The sequence below is a fragment of the Vanacampus margaritifer genome, chromosome 2, assembly GCF_051991255.1.
Source record: "Vanacampus margaritifer isolate UIUO_Vmar chromosome 2, RoL_Vmar_1.0, whole genome shotgun sequence".
NCBI classification, from domain to species: Eukaryota; Metazoa; Chordata; class Actinopteri; order Syngnathiformes; family Syngnathidae; genus Vanacampus; species Vanacampus margaritifer.
In genome coordinates, this window is record NC_135433.1 from 7,850,356 (window position 1) to 7,864,224 (window position 13,869).

General features: G+C 37.5%; 1 protein-coding gene across 4 annotated transcripts in view; it reads right to left on the bottom strand.

Annotated features, from left to right (window-relative positions):
- ccdc24 (coiled-coil domain containing 24) overlaps positions 1 to 13,869 on the bottom strand; it is a 27,524-nt gene continuing 13,655 nt past the window's right edge. For 2 of the 4 annotated variants that reach the window (XM_077559689.1, XM_077559688.1), the window contains 5 exons: positions 10,342 to 10,611; positions 3,932 to 3,986; positions 3,130 to 3,193; positions 2,875 to 2,971; positions 1 to 1,360 (listed from right to left, as the gene is read on the bottom strand). In XM_077559689.1, coding sequence (XP_077415815.1) covers positions 1,024 to 1,360; positions 2,875 to 2,971; positions 3,130 to 3,193; positions 3,932 to 3,986; positions 10,342 to 10,611 — 823 coding nt within the window. In that variant the 3' untranslated portion in view covers positions 1 to 1,023. The remainder of the gene's footprint in view (positions 1,361 to 2,874; positions 2,972 to 3,129; positions 3,194 to 3,931; positions 3,987 to 10,341; positions 10,612 to 13,869) is intronic. The other 2 variants (XM_077559691.1, XM_077559690.1) reach the window with 2 other exon arrangements.

The following is a 13,869-nucleotide window of genomic DNA, read 5'->3' on the forward strand; positions in this document are numbered from 1 at the left end:
TATAAAAAAAACAAAACTGTTCAAAACAGTTGTTTCGGCAGGAATTCCAGTAAAATTGCAGTAGATTGTTTTGATTAGTTTAGATTTTTATTTGAAGATGCTGTGATTCATTCTGTATTTCATTTTTTGTTGTTGTTGTTGCTATTTTATTTTCCATATTTGAAAGTGCTACATAAAAAAAATTCCATCTATCCATCCGGACACAAATAGAGAAGCAACTGGTTGTCTTGAGTGTTTCTATAACATGTCTCACACGTCAATCAACACAACAACACAAATGATAAGGAGCTAGGTTAGCCATATTAGCCACTCCAATGTAGCTACCAGACAAGCAAACAGTTAACCTAGCTTCTTCTTTCAATGCAGACAAGCTAACAGTTAGCTAGTTTTCAGATAAGCTAACAGTTAGCTAGTTTTCAGATATAGGCTAACTGACAAGCAAACAGTTATCCTAGCTTCTTCTTTCACCGCCGACAAGCTAACAGTTAGCTAGTTTTCAGACAAGCTAACAGTTAGCTAGTTTTCAGATAGCATAACAGTTAGAGTAGCTTCTAAATTTGTTTGGGGGAGTAGACCTGGGATTATTTATTTTCGAACTGAGACAAATGCATATCAGACCTGTTTTTAAATAGGAATGCAATTTTCTTTTTAAAATCTGCCTTTCTTTATAAATATATAGCGAGACACTATGTGCAAATGAGTCACACTCTCCACTACAATCACACCTTTTAGTAAATATCTCCTGAAGAAAAACCTTAGATGACGTCAACTTGGATGGTTGACATGTCACGGAAGTGACTTGGTTGTAAACACTTGTACAGATAGTCTTGTTAAAAAAAAAACAATGTCCATGTTTTTTCCCGTGAGTTCACATGTGGACTACCACTGACGAGTGACACCTGGTAGCTTCTTTGCTACTGGCTCACATATTGTCCACGGTGAGCCCTTTTCTTACTCTATCTGCAATCTTTCACTGCACACAAAATTGACAGATAAGCTTCTTATGTGCATACATTTCCCTTTCTACCCAGGCTGGAGGTAGAGTGCGGGGAAGAAGGGTGAGCTATCTGTAGTAGTGAGAAGCCGCCAGAGGAAATCCGAGTCATCTTCCCCCGGGCGCGAATGCTGCAGGAGCGGGTCGCTGGTGGGGGTTTTAAGGCGGACTTTTCTGTGTCGAGACGCCGACGTGGCACTTTTATGCCGAGTCCTTGGGGAGGTCTCCAAAGCGTCGATCGGCTTTAGGGAGCCGCAAAAGTTCAGGTGAGGTGGAGTGGAGGGAGGGTGTGGCCTTCGGAGAGAGGTAGAAGTTAATGCGTACAAGGCTTTATCGGAGTTCTTTTGTCCTGTTGACAGCCTGGAACTGATGACCACGACGATGGGAGGAGAAGACACAAACGGACACAAATTTAGGTAAAAAGCAGCTCCATCCATCCATCCATCTTATCTATGCATCCATCCATCATGTCTATCTCAGTGTTTCCCACAGATTTGAAATCTATTTTGGTGGGTGTACCCCAGGGGGGTGGGGGGCCAGAGAGATGTTCTGCTACTTGCATCTCCTCTACCTTCATGATCCACAAGTACAGCCAACTAATGGTACATGCGGTATATCTGGTCACGACACGTTTTAAAAAGAAATATATATTTTTATTAAATTTTCTTGAAATCTACTTGGGTGGTGGCCAGTTTACTTGGGTGACCCGCCCAAGTATTAACATGGTGTGGCAAACACTGCATCTTATCCATCCATCCATTTTATCCACCCACCCATCCATTCATCCATTTTATCTAACCATCCATCTATCTTATCCATCCATCCATCCATCCATTTTAGCCATCATATTTCCATCATCCATCTAATCCATCATCACTATCCATCCACCCATCCATTCATCCATTTTATCTAACATCCATCTATTTTATCCATCCATCTAATCCATCCATCCATTCATCCATCATATCCATCCATCCATTTTATCCATCATATTTCCATCATCCATCTAATCCATCCATCATTATCCATCCACCATCCATTCATCCATTTTATCTAACCATCCATCTATCCATCTAATCCATCCATCCATCATATCATATCCATCCATCCATTTTATCCATCATATTTCCATCATCCATCTAATCCATCCATCATTATCCATCCATCAATTTTATCCATCATATTCATCTAATCCATCCATCCAGCTATCTATCCATCCATCCATCTAATCCATCCATCATCCATCTTATCCATCCATCCATCAAATCCATCCATCAATCTATTTTATCCATCCATCCATCTATCAATCCATCCATCCATCATCCATCTAATCAATCCATCTAATCAATCCATCAATTTATCCCATCCATCTACCTATCTATCTATCTATCTATCTATCTATCTATCTATCTATCTATCTATCTATCTATCTATCTATCTATCTATCTATCTATCTATCTATCTATCTATCTATCTATCTATCTATCTATCTCTATCCTTCATCCATTTAATCCATCCATCCATCCATCTATCTATCTATCTATCTATCTATCCATCCTTCATCCATTTAATCTATCTATCTATCTATCTATCTATCTATCTATCTATCTATCTATCTATCTATCTATCTATCTATCTATCTATCTATCTATCTATCTATCTATCTATCTATCTATCCATCCATCTAATCAATCCATCTAATCAATCCATCAATTTATCCCATCTATCTATCTATCCATCATTCATCCATCCATCCATCCATCATCCATTTAATCCATCCATCCATCTAGCCATCAATTTATCTCATCTATCTATCTATCCATCCATCCAGCCATCCATTTTATCCATCCATCCATCCATCCGATATATATGCACCATACCTAAATGTCGGTCTCACTGCTTTTTCTTCGACAGGCGATGGAGGCGAGGGATATAGCTCAAAGTCTTTTTGAATAGCCCCTCTCAGTTCTTTCAATTCTAAAGTTAAAACAAAACATGTACAGTACAAACAACAAACATGTCAATTATATCAGCAGTATTCAAATACATTTTCAGTAGAGGAGACCAAACCCCAGCCATTTGCATCAATAGGCCACTAGATGGCAGCATTGGCCCAAATGTTCCTCCAGCAGTACCTGCAAGGGTTGGTTCACTATTGACCCCCTCAGTCTGACTCCTGCACTGCTTTTTGATCATTTCCTGCAAATCACAGCACAAAAGGGAACGCACGTTACATTAGATGTACTTATAGCAGTATGGTCTGCAACTACTAAAGCCAGGATGGTAAAGTAGATGGTAAATGTACTACATTGATCAGAGAATGTCTTTGGAAAGAGCAGAGGAAGCTAAAGGGCTAAAAATAACTTAACAGGGAGAGAGGAGAGGAATTTGTGCATGCAACCACTAAACGCTTAAACAGAAGTCTTCCATCATAATATGCCCTCAAAAATTCACGTCCAGAGCAAGTAGTAACCAGCGTGTGTGTGTGTGTGTGTGTGTTAGCAAGCCAAATCATTTTTTTTGCAAATATTATTATTTTTTTGCCTAAATCATCTCCTCATGATGCAAATGGTTCAATTTTGTTGTGTTTTCTGAAAAATCTAAATAAAAAAAAAAAGACTTAGGCGATTATGTTAAGAAGGCGTCGATATACAACATTGATTTAAAAAAAATGCATCATATTTTGGTTTTATCCCACTGGGACACATGAACAGATGCAGTCATGGGAGGGGCTCGAGGAAAAGCCATGTTTTTTTTTTTTGCATGTATTTATGCATGAGTGTGTGTGGGGGGGTTCACGGTCAGCAGAATCCACGCTTCTTTCAAACGGCTCACATCGATATAGTAAATATGACTCTTATCCACACATAGTTGAAGGCTTTAGGGATTAAAACAAAAGAGGATTAAAGATTAATTTGCAACCTCAGCCCGTCTTACCTGTGCGTGATGTACTTGTGCTTTCAGTGTCGTACATTCCTCAGTCAGGATAGACCTGCAAATGGTTACGGTGGCAGGTTAGGAGGGAGGCATTTTAATGGGTATGTGCTTAGGTTGTAAAAAAAAAAAAAAGGGTAGGTACAGTAGTTAGTAGAACTCTTCTTCATATGGGCAATTTTAGAAGTTTAGTTGAGCTGACAACTAGTTGGATGTGAGTTGTTTTGACATATTCCACTAGTTTTGATGCCTTGTTTAGTCCTAAATTAGGCAAAACTATGATGAGCCAAAGTACTTAACTCATTCACTCCCAACCATTTTCGTCGAAGCAACCCCCTTCTCTCCCGGCTGTTTTACTGGATTTTGACATATTTTGCAAGGTCCACAGAATATTCTGTTCTATTGCTATAAAAACATGGAACCTACCAAAAGAAAGATTAGAGTCTTGTAATCTAACTTAGTTACTTTATAACGCAAGTAATCAGTAAAGTATCAAAGTTACTTTTTTTTTTTAAAGGACTTCCTTTAAAAAGTAAAGTCAATTCAAGTAAATCAGTAAAGTTACTTTTTATCTATTGAGAAATATATTTATTAATTATCACTGTTACAAACAGAATTCCAATTAAGTGACAAAACTGGGTGCCATTTTTATGTTGAGCAATATGGTCGGTATCTGCTAAATGTAACTATTAAAGTAACTTAGTTAATTTGTAACGCAAGTAATCAGTAAAGTATCAAAGTTACTTTTTTTTTAAAGGACTTCCTTTAAAAAGTAAAGTCAATTCAAGTAAATCAGTAAAGTTACTTTTTATCTATTGAGAAATATATTTATTAATGATCACTGTCACAAACAGAATTCCAATTAAGTGACAAAACTGGGTGCCATTTTTATGTTAAGCAATGTAGTCGGTATCTGCTAAATGTAACTGTGAAAGTAACTTGTAATCTAACTTAGTTACTTTGTAACGCAAGTAATCAGTAAAGTATCAAAGTTACTTTTTTTTAAAGGACTTCCTTTAAAAAGTAAAGTCAATTCAAGTAAATCAGTAAAGTTACTTTTTATCTATTGAGAAATATATTTATTAATGATCACTGTCACAAACAGAATTCCAATTAAGTGACAAAACTGGGTGCCATTTTTATGTTAAGCAATGTAGTCGGTATCTGCTAAATGTAACTATTAAAGTAACTTGTAATCTAACTTAGTTAATTTGTAACGCAAGTAATCAGTAAAGTATCAAAGTTACTTTTTTTTTTTTAAAGGACTTCCTTTAAAAAGTAAAGTCAATTCAAGTAAATCAGTAAAGTTACTTTTTATCTATTGAGAAATATATTTATTAATGATCACTGTCACAAACAGAATTCCAATTAAGTGACAAAACTGGGTGCCATTTTTATGTTAAGCAATGTAGTCGGTATCTGCTAAATGTAACTGTGAAAGTAACTTGTAATCTAACTTAGTTACTTTGTAACGCAAGTAATCAGTAAAGTATCAAAGTTACTTTTTTTTTAAAGGACTTCCTTTAAAAAGTAAAGTCAATTCAAGTAAATCAGTAAAGTTACTTTTTATCTATTGAGAAATATATTTATTAATGATCACTGTCACAAACAGAATTCCAATTAAGTGACAAAACTGGGTGCCATTTTTATGTTAAGCAATGTAGTCGGTATCTGCTAAATGTAACTATTAAAGTAACTTGTAATCTAACTTAGTTAATTTGTAACGCAAGTAATCAGTAAAGTATCAAAGTTACTTTTTTTTTTTAAAGGACTTCCTTTAAAAAGTAAAGTCAATTCAAGTAAATCAGTAAAGTTACTTTTTATCTATTGAGAAATATATTTATTAATGATCACTGTCACAAACAGAATTCCAATTAAGTGACAAAACTGGGTGCCATTTTTATGTTAAGCAATGTAGTCGGTATCTGCTAAATGTAACTATTAAAGTAACTTGTAATCTAACTTAGTTAATTTGTAACGCAAGTAATCAGTAAAGTATCAAAGTTACTTTTTTTTTTTTTAAAGGACTTCCTTTAAAAAGTAAAGTCAATTCAAGTAAATCAGTAAAGTTACTTTTTATCTATTGAGAAATATATTTATTAATTATCACTGTTACAAACAGAATTCCAATTAAGTGACAAAATTGGGTGCCATTTTTATGTTAAGCAATGTAGTCGGTATGTGCTAAATATAACTGTGAAAGTAACTTGTAATCTAACTTAGTTACTTTGTAACGCAAGTAATCAGTAAAGTATCAAAGTTACTTTTTTTTTTTTTAAGGGACTTCCTTTAAAAAGTAAAGTCAATTCAAGTAAATCAGTAAAGTTACTTTTTATCTATTGGGAAATGTATATAGGAAAAAAAAGTTTGGAGCCCAAGCAGATTGAACAAGGAAATTACACAGGTGGGTCGGGAGGTATGCGAGTAGATAATCAGGAGAGAGAGGAAGGTATTTTTGCACTAAGGTATTGCGGTAGGTATGAAAAGCAAATCTATTCAAAGACTAAAGCCATATATTCTGCAGTTGTTTTTCATTGGAAACCTATAGAGACACAAGTAACAATCTGGGTCATGTAGGAAACTTCAGGTCCCCAGTCGCACTATAAATGAGTCTCTATTAAAAAGTTGCACACGGGCAGGAAGGAGGAGATGGCCTAACAAAGCAAGGACAAATACGAGCCGGTCGTTTCACCCGAGGAAGCGTCCGTCCCTCTCTAGTTACATAAGCGCGCTTGAGCCGCCCGTCGACCGGCGTCCGGCTCGGGACGCCGCTTTCTCACAATGGACTCTTTTGTTCTGCTCAAGTCAAAAAATGGAAGGAAGAAAGAAAGAAAGAGAGAAAGAGAGGGAGAGAAGAGAAAGGAACAGGCGCTCTTCCAAGGTAGCCCCATTGACCGCACTGCCACACGAAGGAAGGAAAGGAGAGATGGAGAGTGAAGGAGGCGAGAAAAGGGGGAAAGCTGTCTGGGACGGATGTGGGGCAACTGAGGCAAGAAAATGGGGTGATGCTCCATTCGTGTTTAACAAACAATTAAGTTCAATGAAAGAAAAATCCAAGACGCTTTGACTGAATGTTTTCCTCTGGACAATAGACTTACGTTTACCTAAACAACTTTAAACTACTTTACATTTTGTACTATATTTGAAGCAACGACACTATGTTGAGCATTCTGATTCTTTTTTTTTTTTTTTTTCTGGAGAGCTCAGTATTGTTCATTCGGTGATTTTACCGATTTGACATGTCATCATCATTGCTCTCTCTTTTTTTTTTTTAAATTAATTAATTTATTTATTTTAATTTTTTATTTTGTATGCGGTGAGGATGTGTATGTGTGTGCGTGCGCGTATTCATTAGTTCACCTAAAACCTATTAAAAAATCCCATACCGTTCACCTAAACTGAACACTTCCAGCCAGAGTCGTGAGGCTGTTAGGAGACCCGAGGAAGGACCAAAGAAAAGAAAGGAAAGTGAAATCCAGCACCGACCAGACACCACCCACCACGCCACCAACCAGAGTCCTTCACCAACCCCAGAAACATTCTGATTCTGATATTTGGTAGAAAGAAATTCTGATAACCGATTAATCAACAGATTGAATGAATCAAACAAATTTCATTTTTGGTCCCTTCACATTTCATAACTTCGGTCCTCGAGTGCTACAGTCCTGCATGCTTTAGATGCTTTCTCTACTCCAACACGCCTGATTGAAATGATTAGCACAGAAAGTGCTGATAACGATCCTAATCATTTGAATCAGGCGTGTTGTAGAAGAGGAAACATCTAAAGCATGCAGGACTGTTTGAGACTTATGGCTTACAACAGTAAAGATATGATTTTACAGGCAGAATATTTGACATTTTGCGCTTTAGTATTCAACTTTACAATAGAGAAAAATCGGGAAAAAAATTGTCAATTATTTTTTTTTTTGCTCAATGACATTATCTTTGTCTTATGTTGCAATTTGTTAACGTGTAAACAAAATAAAATAAAATAAAATCTATTGATTATTGTCAATTTTAAAAGAGCTGATATTGGCCAGCCAATTAATGTTTTAAAATTAAATAATTTTCAAAGTTCTTTCAAAGTAAGTACTTTTTTAAATTTTTTTATTGAATTAAAAATACCGGGAAGCCAAAAAACGGTATTTGAAGCCGATATACATTTACAGGGGAAAAAAAAGTTGGTGTCAGCATTTTTAATAATAAAATAATAGTAAAAACTCCAGCACTTGACTGCTTAAATGCCTTCAAGCACATGTTTATTAAGCAGCTTTTGTAATTTGCAACATGTTAAAGGTTTATTGTTTGCCATCAGCCTTTGCACCAACTATAATGCCAACTCCCAAATAGCCACTAATTTGCGAGCTAACCGTTAGCTCACGGGCTAACCATTCACCTACACGCTAACCCCGGGATAACTCCCAAATAGCCGCTAAAAAAATGTCTATTAGGTTAGTGCGCGAGCTAACCGTTAGCTCACGGGCTAACCTAATAGCCGTTAATTCGTGAGCTAACTGTTAGCTCGTGGGCTAACTGTTCACTCACAGGCTAACCCTGGCATAACTCCCAAATAGTCGCTAAAAAACGGCTATTAAGTTTGCCGCAGCTAGCCATTAGCTCGCGGGCTAATAGCCGCTAATTGCTGCTTATTGGCTGTTAGCACTGCACGAGCAATTAATAAGATGGTGCTGTGGGCGGGCCAATGCTGCAGGGAGTCAACAGCCGCTGTTTCAAAGAAGACGGAGGAGAAAAGCGCCCATCGGAGCAAAAATAACAGTTTTTAACTCATTCACTGCCATAAAAAATATATATATATATATATATTATTAAAAATTAGGAGCGACAAGCAATTAATTTTTTAAAATTATAATTAATCACATGACTTAACTAGTTAACTAATGATTAATCACAAATTTTATATCTGTTCTAAATGTACAATAAAAAAATTCTAGGTTTTCATACCCTTGTTAACTCTTTTACTGCCAAAAACGTTAAATGACGTTTAGTAAAAACCTACGGAGGGCTGCCAAGGACGTTAAAAGACGTTCTCCAAATTTTTTTGAATTTTTTTGGGGGAAACGGGTGGAGGAAAGCCTTGGCCAGCTGTGGTGAAAGTTTCAAGCAGATCTAGTTAGCCTAATTTTTGGCCCCTAGATGGCAGCGATGACTCTCTTTTGACAAGATTGGGTAGGCGTCAGTAGAAGACGTGAGGCGGAGCTAGAGGGGACAATGGCTGGGGAAGGGAAGAGAACATGACGACCGGTTGCAAGCAGCTCACGCTTGAGCATTTTTTTCAAAGACGAAAAGCATCGACCAGTGCTAAAGAGCACATTGATGACGACGATGATCATCATCGATGATGATGATGATGGTGACTCCGAGGTTGGAAGCGTTGACGCGGCAGTAGAAGACGTGAGGCGGAGCTAGATGGCTGATGAAGCGAACAATGGCGACCGGTTGCAAGCAGCTCATCGACCAATGCTAAAGAGCACAGTGATGACGACGATGATGATGATGGTGGCTCCGAGGTTGACGCCGAAGTTGGAAGCGTTGACGCGGCAGCTATGACCACGTCATAAAGCCTCACCGGCTAGCGATGCTAACACCGGAAAACGCGGAGCACAACCGAGCACGCTCAGGCGGACGTTCAATCGGACGACGAAGAGTACCCCGAGTCCAATGCATATTCATCGGAGGAGTGGGTACAGTCTGCTACTTGCTATTCCCTGGAAAAAAAGGCTGTCAAGAAAGTGTAACGTCTGCACGCGAAAGGGGCAAGCACAGTGAAATTTGTTTTGTCAAATTGTTACACTGTTGAATGGAAATAAACGTATTTTGCAATCTAAAAACACTTTTTCATTGTTGGTGGTGGTGTATTACAGAAGTAAAGCACTATTTAGGTGTTTGTGGCATCATTCATGGACAAAAAGAAGTGTACAATTCACTAGAGTGCATGAAATAACATCGTTTCACAAAAAGCTTGTTTTCTCCGTTTTTTGTTTCAAAACAGAGCATTTGGGTGAAACTAACCATTTTCTATTAATGATTACTGAAAAACGGAATAAGGTAGAAACAAACTTTTTTTTCTGATGAAAGATGAGAGTCCAATCTTTCATTTGGTAGTATGTGTGTTTCCATAGTCCAAACACAACATTTTCTGTGGACCTTGAAAGATCAGTCAAAATGCTTAAATCGGCTGGCACTGGCGACATCCCGTTTCTGAAAACGTCTGGCAGTCAAAGAGTTAACAAAAAATAATATAAATAGTTCAAATACATTTTTGACGTTTATAGCCGTCAATGGCAGTGAAGCCATCAAAACAAAAAAAAGAGGCCGATTATCTGCCGGGCTGATTATCGGTCTATCCCTACCACTGTATTACTATTTTAAGAGCTAGCAACTTTACGACTTACTTAAGATGTTCAACCACACTGTTGATGTCGGTGATGTTCAGCTTATCCTTCATGGCTTCAATCTCGTCTTCGATGCTTGACTGGATGGAACAGCGCGAGCTTCGAGACAGAAAAAAAAGCAAGTAAGACAGTTGACATCGCGACACGTGCAGCGCGGGGGTCCTCGGCCCACACCTGAGTTCGTCTTTGGGCTCTGAGCTGATGTCAAGGCGGCCCAGGGCAAAGTTGACGGTCTTGGTGTTGTAACGACTCAAGAACTCCTCATCGGGCCTGTAATGACAAGACGACATCTGCGACATCACGGTGCATCAAGACGCTCGCAACCAAAATAAGAGCCCATCCCAGCTATGATTATATGAGCCCTTTAAACATAGACCTTAAAAATGGAAAAGTTGTGCAGCGGCATCATATATTCTGGAAACTCCTTGAGGGGGGGGGGGGGGGGGGACAAAGTAAGTAAAGCAGGCAGCCGCAGGCGAGCCGACAGCCTGCTTGCTTTTATTGTCCCTGCATTAGAGAAAATGAGGCTTTTCTACCCGGAGACAAATCACACAGATACTGACTGGTGTGTGTGTGTGTGTGTGTGTGTGTGAGAGAATGGATGGCCGGGCATCCGGACCACACAGGAGGAGTCCAATAAGATAAATCAGTTGACTTTTATAAGACACCCCCCCCCATACGCCCTCACACAAATGGCCGAAATCACAATAAAGAAAAATCTGACATTTGCCACCCACGGCTCCCGCGGGTGTGACGTCAAAGCAACTTTGCCCCGACTGCGACTCGCCCTGGTAATTAGATTGCTCGTGTATACAATATAAAGAGAGAGAGAAAAAAAAAAGTACTAACGCTTGAAGAATTGTTTGCTTTTGCAACGGCAGAACATTAAACAAATGAACAAATCAACACTGTGTTGTCGTATATAAGTCAGTTTTATGAGCATTACTCACTTTATAAGCCTGAGTACTGTATATTAGGGGTGGGAATTTTTGAATGTCTCACCATTCGATTCGATTCCGATTTTTGGGTCTGCGATTCGATTCAGGATCAATTTTCGATTAACTCATTCACTGCCATTGATGGCTATAGAGGTCAAAAATTCATTCATTAGTTTAACATTTTTCCCACTTTTGTTAACAAGAGTATGAAAACCTAGAAACATTTTTTATTATTGTACATTTAGAACAGATATAAAATTTGTGATTAATCGTGAGTTAACTAGTAAAATCATGCTATTAATTATGATTAAAAAAAATAATTGCCTGATGCCCCTTAATTTTTTAATAATCTTTTCTTTAAAATAAAATAAAAAATAATTAAATTACTTAAAAAAAAAGAAGATTATTAAAAATTTGGAATTTTTCATAATTAATCCCATGACTTCACTAGTTAACTCATGATTAATCACAAATTTAATCTGTTCTAAATGTACAATAAAAAAAATTCTAGGTTTTCATACTCCTGTTAACAAAAGTTACTAATAGAAATAGTTCAAATGAATTTTTGACGTCTATAGCCGTCAATGGCAGTGAATGAGTTAATTTTAACACTTCTAGGTGACAACGTAAAAGGACTACAACTGTTGCTGTTTCTTCTAGCTAGCAGCCGTACTGTAACATACATTTGAAGCCTAATGTATTGAATTAATTGCCAGACAAAAACGAAGGACGTTTTTGCTATCATTTTAAGTAATTTTGTTCAAATTCAAGTATAGTTTGAGTTATTTCATTACTTTTGTCCTCATGAAATGCTGAATGGACAAAGTAAAAAAAAAAAAAAAAAAACAATAGGAAGGAAGTCGGTATATTGCAATAAATAGTCACAAAACGAGAAAAAGGGACGCAACATTCCTGCCAGCAACAACTTTAGTTGCCAGGAGAATTAATAACACGCACTTTGCTGCAAACAAATACACACAAAGCAACGTTTTACGATTCTGCCACGTTTTCCAATAAGTGACATTTGATCGCCAAGAAGCACTTGCCCGTCGAATGCCCTGACATTAGCGTGAGAAATTAAAAAGCAAACAGCAATTAGGATGTTTTATCACCACTCCTTAGATTTTTATAACGCTGATAACTTTCTCTTCATAAAAAAAAAAAAAAAAAGAAGGAAAAAAAAATAGAGTGGCAAGGATGTCACCGAGAGCACTTAAAAAGCCGCGTCAGACGACTCGATGTTTCTTCACTTATCGCAGCGGGGCGCCGTTTTTTAAGATGTGTTTTTTAGCCGGACCACTTAGCGCATGCTCTTATATTCAATCCAATAACTTAACACAGCGATAACGGGGGGGGCGCTAAAAATCAAGCGCTTTTCTCTGCTTTAAGTGACTTATTGTATCGCAACACCGCTGCTCACACAAACTTTTGTTCCCGCGCTTTCCGTCTCATTTGTAACTGACAAGGGAGCAAAGTGTCGTGTTTTATGGACGGCTTTGTTGGAGGGGAAAATGTGCATTGAGGATGCGAGAGCGTGGGGGGGGGGGGGGGGGGGGGGGGGTTTCGTCCTCTTGCATCCCAGCTGTTGGGACAAAGCAAGACGTGGTGGCAAGACAAATTACAAGCGCACAAAAAAAGGAGGACTTGCCTTCACTTTCTGTCTGTTTTTTTTTTTTTCGGAGGATAAAGTTGCTATCTATCAGCCATCCTAAGATTTAACACATGGCTGAGGAAGGTTTTTCCTACCGGGGGGGGGGGGGGGGGCATACGCACTATAATGCTGTTGAAAAATTCACAGTGGTCACTGAAATAACTTCTGGCGAGAATGAAATCTGCCAAAACAAATACTGACACGCTACAAAATGGAGAACATCTTTTGGACTGCTTTTTTTTTTTTTTCTCTCTCTCAAGTCACTCCAATTCTCAACTCAAAGTTGACCGTCGCAAAAAAATAAGCATTCAAAGGAACTCTTATGTTTGGGATGCTTTGATCATTATAAATTACAATAAAATAAAGAATACAATACCCGATTAATCAGCCGATTAATTAAAAATGATAAATAATGAATAAAATAATCTTTTTATTGGGGGGGTCCTAACTTATATTCAAAGCAATATTCACTATTAAAATATAACAATAAAGATATGAATTACAGGCAGAACATTTGACTGTTTTCCAATGTACAGGAGAGACAAAAATCGGGAGACTTTTTTTTTGAGGGAGTAGGGAAGGTTTGAGCATCATAATCTTTGTTTTAAGTTCTGTGTGTAAATAAATAAATAATTCCAAAACATTTTTTAAAATTTTAAATCAGCTGGCCAATTAATCAGTCAGGCCTTAGTAATAACATATTAATAATATAGTAATAACAGCGCAGCCTTACACCAAGGCTCGGTCACCGCAATTTTAATTTTAATAGCCAAACGTGGTAAATGATATCAATTATCTTTTGAATTAAGATGGAAGGGAACATGTAACAATAGTCTACGCGAGAACAACAAATTAACAATGTGAGCTGTGTTTGAAAAAAAAATGGCGTCCTTGATGAATTCAATAAAGTTAAATTGTAACTAAAACTGATATTTTTCT